General features: G+C 40.7%; 1 protein-coding gene across 1 annotated transcript in view; it reads left to right on the top strand.

The window, feature by feature from the left end:
• ATG7 (autophagy related 7) overlaps positions 1-18,922 on the top strand; it is a 305,815-nt gene that overhangs the window by 112,080 nt on the left and 174,813 nt on the right. The window contains exon 18 of the mRNA XM_011994118.1: positions 1,112-1,192. Coding sequence (XP_011849508.1) covers positions 1,112-1,192 — 81 coding nt within the window. The remainder of the gene's footprint in view (positions 1-1,111; positions 1,193-18,922) is intronic.

Raw genomic sequence — 18,922 nt, 5'->3', positions numbered from 1 at the left:
CCAAAACTCAGAAAGCCTTTTTCTTTAAAGAGTTTGTCAAGTTTTTTGTTTGTGTTTTGGGGGGTGGGGGTTTGAGGGAAAGGGCATGGTGTTAAAAGGATGGCTAAAGGGTGGTAGATTGGGTTTTTTGTTCTATTCAAGTGAGAGTGTTGAAGACAAACGCTGTGATATTCTGAGAGGGAGGGACGTTCAGACCTGGGCCAGATTTGCATCAGGAGGTCCATTTTTGAGTCTTGGCTCCATTACTTACTGTTTACCTGAGCCAAGTTGCCACTCTTCCTGAGCCTGAGGTTTTTCAACATAAAATGGGGAATTTGAAAGGTCAAATAAATTAACTCATAAGATTTGTGTTGTCTGGTTTATTGTAAACGTTGAGTCCTATGGAGACTTCAGAGATTTTACCATTCGTATTTTTATGATATATAGAACAGCTTAAAACTCCCCCTTTGGTGTAAGTATAGTATATAGAGGTATAATGTTCTGAATAAATTACTACAGTCATAGTTTGTGAAACCTAATTATAGCTGGTACTCTGGAAATGTAACTCAGTTGTAGTCCAGAAGTTTGTGCTCAGGGTGGTGCTGTTTCCCCATAAATCTGATGATGTTTTACATTTTATCTCTGTTCCAAATTAAGCAAATAACTGGATATATGCTTAGGGCTATTTCTGCCTTCCACAGTCCCCAAGCCATCTTTCCTTGTGAGACCCCACCCAAAATCATGTCGTAGAAATGTGTATTTATCCCATATTCACTAGAACACACGTGGGAGCTAATTGTTGAGTATACCAGTGGACCTGTTACATTTTGGAAGACATTTGTTAATACTTTGGATACTACAGCTTACATTTTGTATTTTACAGTCAGTTTGTTTTTAGGTCAGAAATACTTGAAAAGCTTGTAAGCCCTGGCTCCTAATGGAGTAAAGGACCTAATGTAGTTCTTCTGCAAACTGATTACAAGGGAAAATACTCATTTCGAACTTATTTTGCTCATAATCTCTATCCGGACCGCCATATTAATCATTTCCTACTTCTTGTCAGAAACCAGACATGCATTTCATAGATGTGGTCATTGTGTGTTTGATGTGAATTGTTTTGTTTTGTTTTTAGATCCGGGGATTTCTGTCACGGTTTGATAATGTCCTTCCCGTCAGCCTGGCATTTGACAAATGTACAGCTTGTTCTTCCAAAGTAAGTCATTTTGTATTGGAGGGACTTGTTTTTAAAAGTGAGCGGGTCAACATTTGACCACAGCCTCACCAGCTAGAGCCATTGAAACCAACTAAGAGCTTTTTGTGGGGGAAGGGTGGGGTCTAAGCACTCAGAAAGGACTTTGTTTTCATGGATGTGTATTCATTCTCACAGTGGTTTAAAACCAGCCTGAGAAAATGTGTAGGGAGACGAGTTAGAATATTTCAACTCTGTATCAATACTTACATCATGCTAATTTTGTCTTGAATTTGAACTTTACTGCTCTTTGTTCCTCCCCAGAGGGTTCCCTCCTAGCAGGGACCCTCACAGAGCAATTTTTTAAAGCATTACTCTGAGAGTGAGGCAGCCCTGGCTATGCGTCTTCTGCAGATCCACATAATTACAAAGAAAAAGTAAACAGAGATTAGGGGTCTGGATGGGGAGCCACTAAAAGGGCCCCTTCAGCTTTGATCTTTCCAGAAGCTCTAAAAATAGAGCCAGTATGTTAGCCATCATAATGGGAAACGGCTGATATATCGCAAAACTACAGTGATGGCATCTCATGTTTTAATAGGCTTTCAGATACCGTCTGAGTGACTTTTACATGTACACTGTATGTGATAGCTGATTTCCTTTCAAGTGTCCCTTTCAGACTTCTAATGCCCAGTGACTTGACCTGGGCTTTTAAGGCTCATAATTGCTGATAAGTAAAGATTTTCATGTTGAAGTACTATACAAAATAATGTTGTTGGCCACTAATCCCCAACTGTGGCTTCTCAGTTATAATTTGGGACTATTTTTCTGTGTAGCCTTCATCGTCTGCCACTGTGGAAGAAAGAGAATTCTAGGGACGTTTTTCTCTATTCTGAGTTGACAAGCTTCCTTTGAAAACTGTACTTGGGCTATATTTTATGGGAAGCACAATTCTGACCAGTTTCTCTAAAAAACTGAATGTAGAATTGACAAGCAATGTTGATAAATTTGGTTACATTTAGATGCTCAAAAATTTAGAGTAATTATTTTCTTTTTGCTTCCAAAGTAAATTAAGCCCGTTTTATTATGCATCCTAAGTGCCTATGTTGAGATTTCAGGCTTAGACTTCGTCAGTAGTTACCCATGAGCCCATTCTTTCTGTAGTTTCTTTAAGATATATCTGCTCAAGCCAGGGCCTCAAGGATGTCTGTCTGCATGCACCTTCATCCTCAGAAATGCAAGTTTTAGGATTATATACTACATCTTTAGTGGAGCAGATTTTTTTTTTCTTTGAATGGTTGAGCTAACTGGTCTCCAAATAACTTGACAGTATTAATTTTCATACTGAAATCATTTGGCACAGGTGCCAGAAGGTTTTCTATAGCTTTATGTTGGTCTGGCTAGTCAATGAAATAAAGATAATTGGTTTCTTTAAGTGAAATGCAAACACTCATTCTTTTTTGTTCTATTTCTAATTAAATTAGCCTTTGAGATACTGTTTATAAAAGAATCACAAGCATACCAACTAACTGGGCATTCCTTATATACTTTAAAAGAGAATAGCTTAGCATTTTTCTTTCACACTTATTGTAAGCTTTAAATTAAATACAGGTATCACTTTTTTGTTAGCAAAATTATTTCCTCTTGGTGATTATTCTGAGAGTCCTGCTTTACATAAACATGTTGGACGATTTAATAAAAACTGACTCGGATTTTAACAGCTGTGCTATTCCCATAGCGATCACTTTTCATGTGGTCTGGGTATTAAATTTCTTTTGTGCTGGAAAGGTTGCTTCATTGGTGCACGTATTTCCTTACAGTAGAAATGCAGCATTTACTTACTTGGCTACCTTCTTTATTCGCTTAGGAGATTGTCATTCTCTATTATCTACAAACTCAATATTAATACTTTAAAATGACAAATCCAATTACATTTTCATTTCTTTGTATGTGAATTTTTCTTAATGTGTATTTAGCATAATACATTTTATACAGAGTCATGTCATAGTTGTTATTGTTTCAAAAGATTCTTTGGGGCTAAAAATGACTTTTAAAAATGTATCCTTTGACATTCATGAAGTAATTTTTTCCTTTGGTAGTTTTCAGTATGTTTCCTCCTCCCCACCAGGATCAAGGCCATGCTTGTGTCTTGATTTAACCACAAATAGAGACAGATTGGGGAAGTAGAATAAGTTCTGCTGGATAGTAAAACACTTGTTCATTACCTTATTTATTAAAAACAAAGCAATACCATTATATACATATATATATATAGAGAGAGAGAGAGCATGCATACACACGAGCGAGAGCTCTCTATGTAGCCTGAGATGGGGAAGAATACAGTGCTTTGCCTCTAAAGCAGAAAAGTTGGAACGTTTACCCACAAATCATTTCTTATCCTATTTGATCTTAGGTTGGCACATAAGAAGGTGAATTGTTCCATCTTAGGGGAAAAATACTGAAGAATGGTGGGGAGAGGTGGGTGGTGAGGAGTCACTTTCATTCCAGTTTCTACTTACTGTCTTGCAGAACTTTCTAAACAGATAGTATTTGTCAATGAAATTTCAAAAGACCTTATTTGAAGTTTATGTGAGTTGCTCTTTACTTCTACAAAGAAATTCCAAGCTAACTAGAGTATTGTGGCATTACTACCAGAGGGAAAAGTACAATTTTTAAAATCAATATTCCTGGAAGAATTTCCTGTAGTACATTAAATTACTTTGTTATTGTTAGACTCTCACCTAAATATTTTTTGGCAGTAGAGTATTTTTGGGTAACTTTCTATTTGATACAATTTTAAGCTTAATAGAAACATTGCAAGAATAGTACAAGGAACTCCGGTATGCACTTTACCTACATTCATCCATTGTTAACATTTTGCCCCATGCATATGTGCTGTCCTCCTCCAATCCCTCCTCCTTCCCTTCCCCTCCCCCATTTTTTTCTTGAAATTTTGAGAGTAAGTTGGAGACATTGTGATCCTTTATAACTGAATGCTTCAATGTAAATTCCAAAGAACAAAGACATTCTCTTACCTAAACACAATACCCTTTTACCCTTATCAAATTCAGGCAGTTTAATGTTTGCACAATACTATTTTCTAATCCACAGTCTGTGTATTCAATGTTGTTGTTTATACCAGTTAATGTTCATTATAGGTTTTTTCCTCCCAGACCAGGATCCAATTGAGGATCAAACATTGCATTTAGTTGTCATGTCTCTGGCTTCCTTCAATCTGGAAAAGTTACTTCATCTTCCTCTGTCTTTCTTTGATGTTTTGATATTTTGCCAGTTATTTTTGTAGAATTTCCCTCAATGTGGATTTGTCTGATGTTTCCCTATGATTCAATGCAGGTTATGAATTTTTGGTGGGAATACCAAAGAAGTGATGCTGTCTCCTCGTGTCGGGAGTTATATATATTATATCCCTTTTGGTGATGCTACTTTTTCGTTTTCCATATTTCTGACTACCTTCAACAGTGAGAAACCTGCGATCTTGGCTCACTGCAACCTCCATCCGCCTCCCAGGTTCAAGTGATTCTCCTGCCACAGCTCCCCAAATAGCTGGGATTACAGGCGCTCGCCGCCATGCCTGGCTAATTTGTTGTATTTTTTAGTAGAGACAGGGTTTCATTCTGTTGGCTCAGGCTGGTCTCTAACTGCTGACCTCGTGATGCGCCCACCTCGGCCTCCCAAAGTGCTGGGATTACAGGTGTGAGCCACTGCGCCCAGCCCTATCCTGGATATATTTACTCACTTGCTGAAGTCTAGAATACACAGGAAGTAGTTTCAAAATTGCTAGCCCATACTACTACAGAAAATAAACCTAGAACCTAGAGTTCCTATTTGTGCATAGTTCTTTTTTTCTAGGTAAAATTTATATATGGTGAAATGTATGAATCTTAAAACAACTCTAAGTTTTAACAAATGTATACACCCATGTAACCCACACTCTTCCCATCAAGATATTAGAGTTCTGCGATCACTCCAGAAAGTTCCAAGGTACCCTTTCCCAGTCAATTCTGGTGGAAGGGGAAGTATGTTGTATATTATGACTAGTCCTTCTCTATAAGGAGTAAAGCTAGGCACCTTCAGGTGTTCTATGCAATAATAGCCTTGTTTCTGGGACCCAGAAGTTGACCAAAACCTTTTTTCAGACCTGCAGAGTCAGGAGCAGGACTGTGCTAGAGGAGACTGCATGCAGAGTATTCTTGCTCTTGTTGCACAATTCTGTTGCAACCTTTGTGACATTGCAGGAACAGCCTGTTTTGAAGAATCAGGCTCCAAACTTGGTTTGCATACCATCTGGGACCCGTGCAGATGTAGCAAGATGTGCCCAGAAACCTGATCTTGAGATTTTAGTGATTAGCAACCCTAATAATACACTCATTCTGGTGTTGCCTATGCAGTAGGTTCTTCTGTTGATGGGTTATGATTAAACTCCTCAAAGTGATTCTGTTAGCTTTCTGTGTGTATCTGGGCATATGTCTTGAAGAGTGATAGGGTAAGGGTTGGGTAGGAATAATAAATGTCAGCTGGTATATCATACTTTGTTTTGGCCTTTGTCATAGCCAGCCTGCCCATTTATTTTTTGATATTATATAATCCTACCTTTCTTCTATCATATTTTCTTGTTACTTATGAAGCATGAAAGGCTAGGCATGGTGGCTCACACCTGTAATCCCAGCACTTTGCGGGGCTGAGGTGCGCAGATCCCCCAAGCCTAAAAGTCCGAGATCAGCGTGGGCAACATGGTGAAATCCTGTCTCTACAAAGAATACAAAAATTGGCCAGGTGTGGTGGCACATGCCTGTAGTCCCAGCTACTTGAGGGACTGAGATGGGAGGATCCCTTGAGCCCAGGAGGTTGAGATCATGCCATGGCACTCTAGCCTGGGCGACAGAGCAAGTCATGCCCATGCCTCCAAGCCCCCACCAAAAAGAAGCATGAAATACCAAAAGTCAACTTAGCTACTTAAATAGGGGTGTGTGTTTGTTTTTGATGGAGTTTCCCTCTGTTGCCAGGCTGGAGTACAGTGGCATGATTTCAGCTCACTGCATCCTCTGCCTCCTGGGTTCAAGTGAATCTCCTGCCTCAGCCTCCCGAGGAGGTGGGACTACAGGCATGTGCCACCATGCCCAGTTAATTTTTGTATTTTTAGTAGAGACGGGGTTTCACCATGTTGGCCAGGATGGTCTCAATCTCTTGACCTTGTGATCTGCCCATCTTGACCTCCCAAAGTGCTGGGATTACAGGTGTGAGCCACCGTGCCCGGCCAGCTACTTAAATGTTTTTTAAGAGAAACCTCTGTCCCAAAGTAACTTGTCACCTAAGGGCTTTGCAAATGCACCACTTAGAAGACAGAAAGGCAAATCATAGATTTGAAAGGAAGGGTTAAATTGTTACCATGTGTCTGTTAGCAGACATTCATTTAATTCAACTGACATTTGAGTCCCTGCCGTGTGCCAGAGATACAAAGATGATTAAAATAGCCACTGTCCTCAAGGAACACTGTCCAGAGGGTGAGACAGACTCATAAGCCAGTAATGATCTGTTCCATTGTGAAATGCCCTACAGCAAGGTCTGTCCTCTTGTTATGGCATCCCAATACCAATTAATTTTGTAAACGTGGATGACCCGGGAAGGCCTTGCAGAGGATGACTTCTGAGTTGATGTTAAAGGGTCAAGTAGGAGTTTCTAGAAACACCTGGGGGAGAGAACATGAGGAATTCCAGGCGGTCGAGAATTGCGTGTATAACAGCCAGAGACAACAAGACATGGCACAGTTATGAAGTTGTTCAGTAGAGCAGTTGTGGCTGAGCCTGGGATAACCAATTTTCTGCAAATCGTCCTCTTGTCTTTGTGAGTGCTGTTCTAATTTTGGCCATCCTTAGAGTTGGAATCTGGGTATATGTTGTCTAACGCTTAAAGCTGCTGTTTTGAATTTTACAATTCCATGTAAAACTCTTGCTCACCTAGCACCGAGCTTTTTAGGGGGTTTCCTAGCCTAAGGAATCCAGCAGCTGCAGCAGGGTGGTGTGGAAGGCAGGAAGTCAGGGGATTTCCAGGGTCCTGGCTCTGCATCCCTTGCTGGACTGCCAAGTGACCACAACCAAGGTGCTCCCCCACTCTGCCCGCCTCCATTTCTTTTCTTCAGTGAGTCAGTTGAATGAGATAAGTTCTGGCTCTCTATTGACACTTTATTAGCTTTTATATTTTATATTTCCTTTATTTCACAAGCAATGGATTGTTAATTGCAGAAAAATCAGAAAACATATTTAAGAAAATAACCACGATCCAGCCATTTAGATCACTGTTAATTGGTGATGTCGACATTTCTTGATGTAAAATATATATGTATATGTATATAGCTATACATAGACATCATTTTCCCCTGAACATTCCTACTATAAGGGATTTATGGTGCTGTATTGAGGATACTCCCTGCTTCTCAGATTTGATAGGGTTTTAAATCTCAATCATTTACAAGGACTGGCCAGAGCCCAATCGGAAGAGCTCTCCACAGCCTGTGCCAGGAATCTTTGCATACAGCTTCTCAGTGGCAAATATTACTCAAAACTGGGCCACAGCCAGATTTTCCTTCTCCTTTCCAAAAGGGATATAAATCTCTGATTTGGAAAATGATGAGTAACCCCCAGGTTCTCTTTTCCTATCTCATTTACCCAGCAAGGCCTCAAATCTTCTATTTTAATGTATGATGGATTCCATATGTATGGTTGTGTGGTGTAAAATGTATCCCACATCTTGTCCTTAGCAACTAGTGTTTTCTCCAATCTCTAAAACTGCTTGGTTCCCAAAAGGAGATGGAATATACAGCCAGAGCTGGTGAGGAGTATTTAGCTACAAGCCTTAACCTCAGAACTCTTGGCTCTTCACTGCCTTGAAAAACCTTGGACGTTTCTCCCTTTGCTTCTATTTCCTCATCCATAGAGTGGGGAAAATATTTTCTGTTTCCTAGGGAAATTACAATGGCTGACGTGTATCCAGTTCCCTGTGGCCAAGTACCAAGGCCTTTGCCCACTCCTGGGACTGGTGTTGACATCAGAAATAAGAAAACAAAGACCCCTGTGATCGCATTAGGTCTCTTGAGGTACATGCAGCCTTTTCTGGGCTCACTGTCCACACACAGGTATAATGGGAGGGATTGAATCAGGGATTTGAAGGCCAAGGCTGCCCTGGCTTTGAAAGGTGCAGAAACCTTGCATTCATGTCTCTTGACAATGACAGTCAAAACCTTTTCCATGATTCCAAAGAACACGGCCTTGCTCGTTACTTTGACCTGTGGTTTTTAAGACCACCTAATTAGTAGTTAGAGCTTGTGATGATTACTCCTTTCCCTGTCACCTGTGGTCACAAACACATCTAGTTTTCCCAGACAAATTTTTTCTTACAGGATCCCTTTTGCCACTCAGACCAGAAAGTTTAGGGCTGTGTTCTCCTTAGATGGTTCCATTGGCAGCCTGGCCCAAGCATAGTCTTCAGGGTATTGAAAAATTGGGTTCCTTTTAGTTTGGAATTAATCTCATTCACTTCTAGTCTTATCCCCCAGCCTATTCTTAAATATTTTTGAGTCATGGATTATGTTCGGACTGATGAAAGCAGTCACCACTGTTCCCCTTAAAAATGCAAAGCCGGCCGGGTGCGGTGGCACACACCTGTAATCCCGGCACTTTGGGAGGCCAAGGTAGGTGGATCACGAGGTCAGGAGATTGAGACCGTCCTGGCTAACACGGTACAACCCTGTTTCTACTAAAAAGGCAAAAAATTAGCCAGGCGTGGTGGTGGGCGCCTGTAGTCCCAGCTACTCAGGAGGCTGAGGCAGGAGAATGGTGTGAACCTGGGAGGCAGAGCTTGCAGTGAGTGGAGATCGTGCGCTCCAGCCTGGGCAACCGAGCAAAAAAAAAAAAAAAAAAACAAAACCGCAAAGCCACGCAGTTTTACAGACAATTTCAGAGGCTTCATGAAGTCCCTGAAATGTGCCTGCGGATCCTAGTAAAGCACCATTGCTCTTAGTGTTTCTTTGGTACCACTCCCAAGCTCTCCTAGATGAGATACTGGAATATTAGAGTTGCAACCAGTCCCACCATGGCTGCCCCTATGGCTTTGGGAACTCACCATCTCTCTCTGGGGACTCCTTTTCCTCAACTGTAGTAAAGGTAGATGCAGGGGCTGATTTGCCACTAGTTTTTGTGTCTGAGATTGTGTAGTCTCTGGATCAACTATTTCATTTCTTTAGGCCCAGCTGTATTCAACTGGGTGATGGAGAACAGTACTAACTTTGCTCAGAGTTCAAAGGGTTAGTTCTCCCTCTGCTAGTAGGGTGCATTGATTTGACTCCTGATGGGCAGAGGTCCCCAACTAGCCACTGTTCATGTTCCTTCCTTTTTTTTTTTTTTTTGTTGGAGATGGAGTCTCGCTCTGTGTCTCAGGCTGGAGTGCGGTGGCGCCATCTCGGCTCACTGCAAGTTCTTCCTCCCGGGGGGGTTCATGCCATTCTCCTGCCTCAGTCTCCCGAGTAGCTGGGACTACAGGCGCCCGCCACCATGCCCGGCTAATTTTTTGTATTTTTAGTGGAGACAGGGTTTCACTGTGTTAGCTAGGATGGTCTGGATCTCCTGACCTCATGATCCGCCTGCCTTGGCCTTCCAAAGTGCTGGGATTACAGGTGTAAGCCACTGTGCCCGGCCCCTTCTTTCTTTTTTTTATTTATATAGTACGTTCATCTTTATCCTCTTGCCTATACCCTCAATAACTTTGTAAGATAGGGAGGGAGGAACATGGACTTGTAAATGCTACCTAGCTGCTAAAACAAGGGAACCATCAGCTGGAACTGGGAAAGCTTTTATGGACATGTGAGCTCTTACACGGGCTTTATACAATATATGTATCACTACTTAAATAGATTGTTTTAAATACCTAAACATAGGCCAGGCATGGTGGTTCATACCTGTAATCCCAGCACTGTGGGAGGCTGAGGGGGACAGATCACCTGAGGTCGGGAGTTTGAGAGCAGCCTGGCCAAATATGGCGAAACCCTGTCTCTACTAAAAGTAAAAAAATTAGCCACACTTGGTGGTGTGTGCCTGTAATCCCAGCTACTTGGGAGGCTGAGGCCGGAGAATCTTTGAACCCAGGAGGTGGAGGTTGCGGTGAGTTGAGATGGTGCCACTGTGCTCCAGCCTGGGGAACAGAGAGGGACCCTGTCTCAAAAAAAACAAAAAGGAGATGTGAAATAACTGTTTGAGAATGTCTTATTCCTGAAGTTACCCTTATGATTCGTTCATATGACATCTTATATTGTATTTATGATAGTGATATGAACTTAGTCATAGTTTTCTAGAGTGTCTGACCTTCTCTAGTTTTACATAATTCTTTCATTATGAAAGTTTTGTTAGTGCTTTTTTTAAGACAGAAAAACCTACATGGTTCTCTTCTCTAGAATATCTAATGTGACTGGTTAAATCACATACCAAAGTTAGACATCTTGAATTTACAGCCATCAGACTAAAATGGGAAAATACCGCCTGCGTGGGCCTTAAGCTACTGCAAGTGTGCCAAATGTGAACAGTCAGTGGGAGAATACACATGAGCAAGTTTTGCAAATTAGAGGAGCCATCTTGACAGTATACAAGTGTGCATTCAGCAGAGTCTTGGGTAAGGGCAGTATCATTGGAATATATGCTCAGCCTCCCACGAGGACTACTGTGGAGCGTGTGTTGAATCGTAATCTGAACTCACCTGTTGTTATAAGTCTAGGCCACTAAGGTGTCTTCGTAATTAACTCTGGATTCACTGAGCATTTGGATATTTTAAAGAACTCTATTGGCCTTCCAACTTGGGAGAGAAATCATGCAAAATCATATTTTTGTGTTATGTGTGAAGGCCTGGGAAAAATTTGGATTTCTCTTAGTTCTCAGTTGTACTTTGCATTTTCCTTTCTTTATATGTCAGCTCTTCCACAAAGGGCCTTGAAGGGAGAGGGTAACGAAAGTGGGGATTGAGGCAAGTTGTAATTACTCACTGTTGTGCTGAAACCTCCTACGTATCCCAAAAGTGGAATGTGAGCTCAATCAACATCGCTCTTAAAGGAGACCATTTATCTGTTGCCTGAGTAAAACCTTCCATAAAATTGCTAATACGCCTATGTATAATATTTTCATTAGTTCAATTTGACCAGACTGATAAGGAAGATTGATTTTAATCATAAGGTACACAGATTTTTAAAAGAGTGCAAAATGACTTGCTAATAGACTAATGTCAGAGTAAGAAAACAAAAACATGTGTGTCTCCCAGCTCTACTGGAGGAGCAAGAGTTTGATTTAACAATATCTGCTATCTTTGTCTAATCACTCACTAGTTGCTATTTTTGAGAATATTCCAATAGGAGCTGAAAGTATACCTGGAAAATGAGACCTATGTCATCCTATCCCACTCAGCAAAAGGACTGCAGTCCCAACAAATAGACCCTTTCATAGTGCTCCCTGGGGTTGACTGCATGTTTCTGTTAGGCTGTGCTAGTTTGATATGTTCTCCTTGGGAAATTGCTTCCACTCTAACAGTATTTTCCTCGTGATAGCCTCAGCTGTGGTACCTTTTTGACCTTTGTGGGTGGGTTTGATTTTTTTTTTTTTTTTCCCAGAAAGTAATTTGAAGCTGTGTGTTGTGAATAAAGACAATGAGCAATTTGCAGGAAAATTTTAAACTGTTTTAAAGTACTGCAAGGCTTAAAATGGCACATGGGTGTGAACAAGTGAGAATGTCAGAAGAGAATTCAAGAGTATCCTATCTTTTGAGCTAAGAGCTGGCAGGACATTTTGATATGGCTAGTGCAGCAGCAGTGAGCACTGGCTTTATCTGCTACCCACTAACCGTGTGACCTTACGCAAGTATCGCAAAGTTTGAGCTTCAGTTTCCTCAGGTGTAAAGTAGTTGCGGTACCGTAGCCATGAAGATGGAATAAGAGCTCGTGTGATGGGTGTCATGTAGTTGGCACTCTGTCAGTGTTTTCCATTGCTCCTTTGTCTGAACAGAGATCAGGTGCCATTCCCATTTCCCTTCCTGAATACACTCATTTTTGTCATTTACAGCCATAAAAAACTTTCCATCTTTAGAAGTTGACAAAAAAGGAGGGGAACAGAAAAGGGCCTGGCCTCAAGATGTGAGCAAATACTAATGTGCAGGTTTTTAGATTCTTTGTCTTCTTCTTTCCTTTTCCCTTTTCTTTTCATGTCAGCTGTAAATCTAGGAGCTTAATTATTAACCAAAATGAAGCTGAGTTCATGTTTCCCGAAGCATGCACTGATGGGGAAGGATGAATTCTCATTTCCTGGAGGCTGAAGATCTGTGCAGGTATCTGTGGCCAATGTTAAGCCTACGACTTTAGATGAGCATAAATCTTGGGAGAGGTTTCTTGTCTGTGTTCCCTCTGAATTTCTCTGTGCTGTTAGAGGCAGGGACAGAGGAGAACCAGCATGGTAGTGCTGGGCTCAGGGTCATGCCTGCTGCCTGCCAGCACAGCGGTTCTTGTCCCTGTCCCACATTGCTTCTTGGAAGCCTTTTTACAGCCTCAATCATCTTGCTCTTTCTACCGCAGCTATAAATGGGTTGGAAGCCAGTGCAACATGGGCAGGGAGGACTTGGTTTAATCTTTTCAAGTGCTACAGCATTTCTCTGTTCCTTTGGCATCACTTTATGGATGTTTTCCCAGTATTCCTTTCCAGTGTCTTATGAATTGGCTATCAAGAGCGCTTCCCAGTCTTATCAGATGGAGAGAAGCAGTAGGCTCAGAGAAATTACATGAAAGTCCAGGATTTCCAACTTCTTGTTCACTTTTCTACCATATTAATCATCTCTCAGACAGTGATGTGGTAGGATTAATTCATATGCATAGAATTCCATTGTACTTATTTAGCAGGGGAAATAATTTCACTTTAAATTTTTAGCAGCTTCGAGGACTGATTGGTTAGGCTCCTTCAGGCTGTCTTTGGGAATCTTGTCCTTTGGAAAAGGGAATCCTGATACCCAGAGGAATGTATTTCTTATGGTCATGTTTCAGACTGTAGCATCTTGAAAGTCATATGGGCTAGAGCAACTTCTAGGTATCCTTTAACACAGATGCAGGCTTAGGGTTGAGAGTTTAAAAGCTTTTTCTCAAGAAACTGTTTATGACAAACATAGTTCACCTCCCATTTTGGTTAATTTTCAGCTTAAGTATTTTAAAAAACATTTGGAGGGCAGGGACATGCAGCTGCTAAGAATCCAAGACAGTGCTGTTTTGAAAATGCAAATATTTCTGGTTTGCATTTACTTGAAGCAGGGTAGCTGCCTCCCATACAGTCCCTTGAATACAGATATTCTTTAAATGACATCATTTTGAGTAGAATACAGAGTCCAGGTGGTTTGGGGGAAATCATTAAAAAAAAAAAAAAAAAAAAAAAAGCCTAGGTATCATTGCATTCTAGGGGCCAAGAAACAGAACGATGGTATTTTTGGCAGGCGCCCCAGCCCAGCAAAACCCACACCCCAAGGCTGTCTCTGTAGCTTCCTGTGGTTTTCCCACTGAAGAGAAACAGCCTTTCTCTTGGAGGGCCTGGGATGGCAAGTATGTATATCAGCTTGATCAGAATCATAATATTCCTGCTTTGAGGTTATGTCCCAACAGGCTTCATTTAGGAAATTTGATGCACCACAATTGTTGCAAACTGAGCTGAACTGATTTTGTGGCTCCTAATGGTGCAAGTTTTTTGTTTGGTAGAAACTGGTAACTTCCTATATTAGAAGTTATGCTACCAGGTGATCTGTAACAATAAAGTCAAGTCTCAGACTAAATTTTGCCACAGATAAGAACATCAGCAAGCAGGCACAAAAGTTAGTCATTCAGCATGTTCCTGTGGACTGGGGAAAGCCCCAACCTGTCCTTTGGATATGTATCTCACATCAAAAGTTAGGTAGAAACAGATGCAGAAAAATTCTCAATACAGGACACATCTAACCTTTTCATTGGCGCAGGTGATGGAATCCTCTGTTAAGTGTCCAGACCCAGGACCAGAGTTCTAGGCCCAGAGTGCCACTGCAGAGAGTGTTAGGCTGCCTGGTTTGCCAGATTCTTATAATCCACATATATATGCAAGGTTAAGAGAATCCTGTACAGTATTTCCAGCCAACACATACATATATTGAATTCTATTTTCTTCAGAAAAATTATTTCTACCATCCTTTATACTTGTGAGGGAATCCTCTAGTATAGATTCCAAAGCTGTAGCTGATGCTTTTGTAATAGCCACACCTGGGGTATGCATTCCTGATTGGGGTACCTCAGATACTAACTAGCTATCCATAAGAGGAAGGGAGGGAAGGAGGAAGGGTTTGGGTGTGTTCCCATATACTTGCATGCATTCACACTGTGTATTCAGAAATATTTAAAAATACAGATAATAGTTATCTCTTTATTTGACCCTGAAAATATTGTGTCTTGTATAACGTTGCTAGCCGTTCATGAGTGACCTGAAATGTCAACTGACCTTTGGCCTGCCATGGTGTCTTAGAGCCATTGATGAACGGCTCACCATGGGGCAGAGAAAAGAGAGAAGAGAATGATAATTTTTGTTCGTTTTGTGGGGTGTTTTTTTCTTTTATCTTTTTTTTTGAGACAGTCTTGTTCTGTTGCCCAGGCTGGAGTGCAGAGGTACGATCTTGGCTCACTGCAACCTCCGCCTCCCAGGTTCAAGGGATTCTTGTGCCTCAGCCTCGCAAGTAGCTGGGAATACTGGTGCATACCACCACACCAGGCTAATTTTTGTATATTTTGTAGAGATAGGGTTTCGCCATGTTGCCCAGGCTAGTCTCAAACTCCTGAGCTCGAGCAGTCCTCCTCCCTTGGCCTCCCAAAGTGCTGGGATTACAGGCATGAGCCACCACACCTGGCCAGTTTTGTAGGCCTTTTCAAGCTTTTTTGCATTCTTTCATTTGATATTCTAGTATGTGTGGAGATGTTGTATCCCCCACTCAATTTTGTACACAAATCGTTGTCCAGGGTCATAGAATGAGTAAATTAGAGGAACTATAACTTGAACAAACTCTCATCCTTTATAGTTCCTCTGTACTATAAGGGCAAGTTACTACCAAGAAGAGCTATTACTATTCAAAGAATACCGTAGAACTTTTTCACCTTGGGGCAGTTATTGCCAGGGTAAGACCATGTACTAAGGATATATTATATAACAGAATGCTGGGAGATTTCGACCTTAACTAGTGATAGGCCAGGTGATTCAAACCAGCTCTCTTACTGAAGTCACCTTAAGAAACTGGATCAATTGTTTCTAAAAATCTTCTTAAACATCAAATCACTATTATAAGGAGATATTGAGTTGAGCTTTGAGAGAGAAGGTAAGCACAGAGGAGCAAGCCTTAGCATTAGGGCCATTTTTTGTTTTATGGCCATTTGCTGATCAGGATAAAGGAAGTTGAGAGCATGAGCCCACACCTTTAGTGTCCTTTCAAGGTGAAGGAGATAAAACTTGTAGTCTGGGTCCTTTCAAGCCTGAGAGCCCTTATAAATCATTCTTCACTTCGGGTTGGAACTCTATCGAGAGATACACCTAGGAGTAAGGGTGAAGTTGAAGTAAACCATCCCTCACATTGGCAGTAACAATTTCACATAATCTAAGTGGCCCAGAAACCTTAAGGCTTACTTACATTACGATCATTCTATTTAGCGAATGCCCATAGGTGCCGGGTAAAAGCAATGAAATCTTAGAGGGAAATATGATCCTAGGCCTAAAATTATTTGTATAGATAATTTTGCTGTTGTAATATGCAGCCACAGAGGTAACCAGGCACACAAGAAGAGAAGGTACCATAAGTAAAGAGTTGTCAGAAGCAAAGACAAAAGAAATACAGACATACAGAGATTCTAGATATTCTACTTACTAGACATACACTATGAAATACTATTCTTACAGCATTAAAGGAAGTAAAAGCCCAAACTTTAGTTGTATTGGGGACTGGAAACTCTAAAATATGACTTTTCAGATTTAAAACACTGAAATCGAGAACTGAAAATTCAAAAACAAAATGAATAGGTATATAGGCAATTATATACAGCTAAAGAGCAAATTAGTGAAATGGAAAATAGGTTAGAAGAAACTGTTCAAAGTGAAGCACTGTATACACAAAGATGGAAAATAGAGAAGGTAGAAGATAGAGTGAGAAAGTCTAACAGTCATAATTGGAAACCTAGAAAAAGAAGAGAAAATGTTTCTATAGCAATATTGAATGGGATTGTAGATAAACTTTTTGAAACAAATGAAAAACCTCAAGCCTCAAATCCAAGAAGCCAAACAAATTTATAACAGTACAAATACAACTAAATCCACACCAAGACTCATAATCAAACTTCAGGAAATGGAATATAAAGAAATCTTAAAAGCAGTGGGGGATGGGAAAAAGACATTAACTTCTGAAGAATGATGATCAGGCTTATGATTGACTTGCAGAGTGTAAGCCAGAGAACAGTGGAAATAACTTCTTTAGTGTGATGAAGGAAAGAAATGCATCCCAGAATTTTAAACCCAGCAGAAAATACTGTTCAAGAATGAAAGGGGCCGGGCACGGTGGCTCACGCCTGCAATCCCAGCACTTTGGGAGGCCAAGGTGGGCAGATCACGAGGTCGGGAGATCGAGACCATCCTGGCTAACACAGTGAAACCCCTTCTCTACTAAAAATACAAAAAATTAGCCAGGTGTGGTGGCGGGCGCCTATAGTCCCAGCTAGTCAAGACGCTGAGGCAGAAGAATGGTGTGAACCCAGGAGGCAGAGCTTGCAGTAAGCGGAGGTTGCACCACTACACTCCGGCCTGGGCAACAGAGCGAGACTCCGTCTCAAAAAGTGAAAAAATAAAGGAAAGGTAAAAGTGAAGGTATTAAAGGTATTTTATATAGACAAGAACAGAGTCTACCACTAGCATGTTTACACAAAAAGGACTTTTATTGGGTCTTTGCAAGTAGGAGGAAAGTGATTCAAAATGTTAAATCAGAAGTATAGAAAAAAAAAAGGATAGAAAGTGGTTAAAGACGGGGTAACTCTAGGCCAGGCGCGGTGGCTCATGCCTGTAATCCCAGCACTTTGGGAGACTGAGTCAGGTGTATCACTTGAGGTCAAGAATTTGAGACCAGGCTTACCAACACAGTGAAATCCTATCTTTACTAAAAATACAAAAATTAGCTAGGTGTGGTGGTGCATGCCTGTAGTTCCAGCTGTTCAGGAGGTTGAGGTGGGAGGATTGGTTGAGTCCAGAAGTTGGAGGCTGTAGTGAGCTATGATTGTGCCACTGTACCCCAGCCTGAGCAACAGAGCGAGACTCTGTCTCAAAAGAAAAAAAAAATGTGGGTAACTCTAAATGAACATTTGAACATTTACTATATAAGACAATACAGTGTTCAGTGGGATTTTTTTAAAATAGAGATTTAAGGCCAAGGTGGGTGGATCATTTCAAGTCAGGAGTTTGAGACCAGCCTGACCAACATAGTGAAACCCCGCCTCTACAAAAAATACAAAAAAAATTTTAGCCAGGTGTGGTGGCAGACACCTGTAATTCCAACTACTCAGGAGGCTGAAGCAGGAGAATCACTTGAACCTGAGAAGTGGAAGTTGCAGTGAGCCGAGATGGTGCCACTGCACTCCAGCCTGGGCTACAGAACAAGACTCTGTCTCAAAAAAAAAAAAAAAAAAAAAAAGATTTAAAATGCAAGACAGAAAAAGCATAAAAATTTGGAGGAGGTGATTGGAATTAGTCTCTTCTAAGGTTCTTGCATTGTCTTGGAGGAGGTTAAAGATATGAATTAATGCTTGACTGAGATAAGTCAAGGATATGTGTTGTAATTAATAAACACTAAACAAATAGAAAAGTTGTATAACTTCTGACTAAAAAGGAAAAAATAGAATGATAAAAATAATTTAAAGGAAGAAAAAAGTACAAGATACAAAGCACAAGAAGTGGTGGTAAACTAAAACCCACATGTATCAGTAATTACATTAAACATAATTGATTAAATGCTGTTGGTAGAAAGATTGTCAAACCAGAGTTTTAAGTTTATATACATTATACAGGCAATATATCTTAAACTTACAGAATGACTAAAAATAAGATATAAGAACATAGTATTTTAGTATTGAATTTTCAAAAATAAGGTGAAAATAAACACCACAAGAAAGTTGCTGTAGCTATATTAATATCAGACAAAACAGAATTTAAGGCAAAAAGCATTAATTGCTTTATAATACAATTACTTTATAATAATTGGTTTTAATTTGCTGGGTAGATAGAATTCTAAATTTATATGTATTTAATAACATGTCTATAAAATGTATTAAAAGTTTACAGAACTACCAGAAATGATTTTTCCCCCACTGAAGATGGAGTCTCGCTCAGTCACCCAGGCTGGAGTGCAGTGGTGCGATCTTGGGTCACTGCAACCATCATCTCCCAGGTTCAAGTGATTCTCCTGCCTCAGCCTCTGAGTAACTGGGACTACAGATGTGTGCCACCTTGCCTGGCTAATTTTTGTATTTTTAATAGAGATGGGTTTTTGCCATGTTGGTCAGGCTGGTCTCAAACTCCTGACCTCAGGCGATCCACCTGCCCCGGCCTCCCAGAGTACTGGGATTACAGGTGTGAGCCACCGAGCCCAGCCGATTCGTTAAAATTTTCTACTGTGATTATAAATCATTTATTTCTG

The sequence above is a fragment of the Mandrillus leucophaeus genome, unplaced genomic scaffold (assembly GCF_000951045.1).
Source record: "Mandrillus leucophaeus isolate KB7577 unplaced genomic scaffold, Mleu.le_1.0 Scaffold442, whole genome shotgun sequence".
NCBI lineage: Eukaryota > Metazoa > Chordata > Mammalia > Primates > Cercopithecidae > Mandrillus > Mandrillus leucophaeus.
This window is presented reverse-complemented; position numbering and strand designations above follow the sequence as displayed.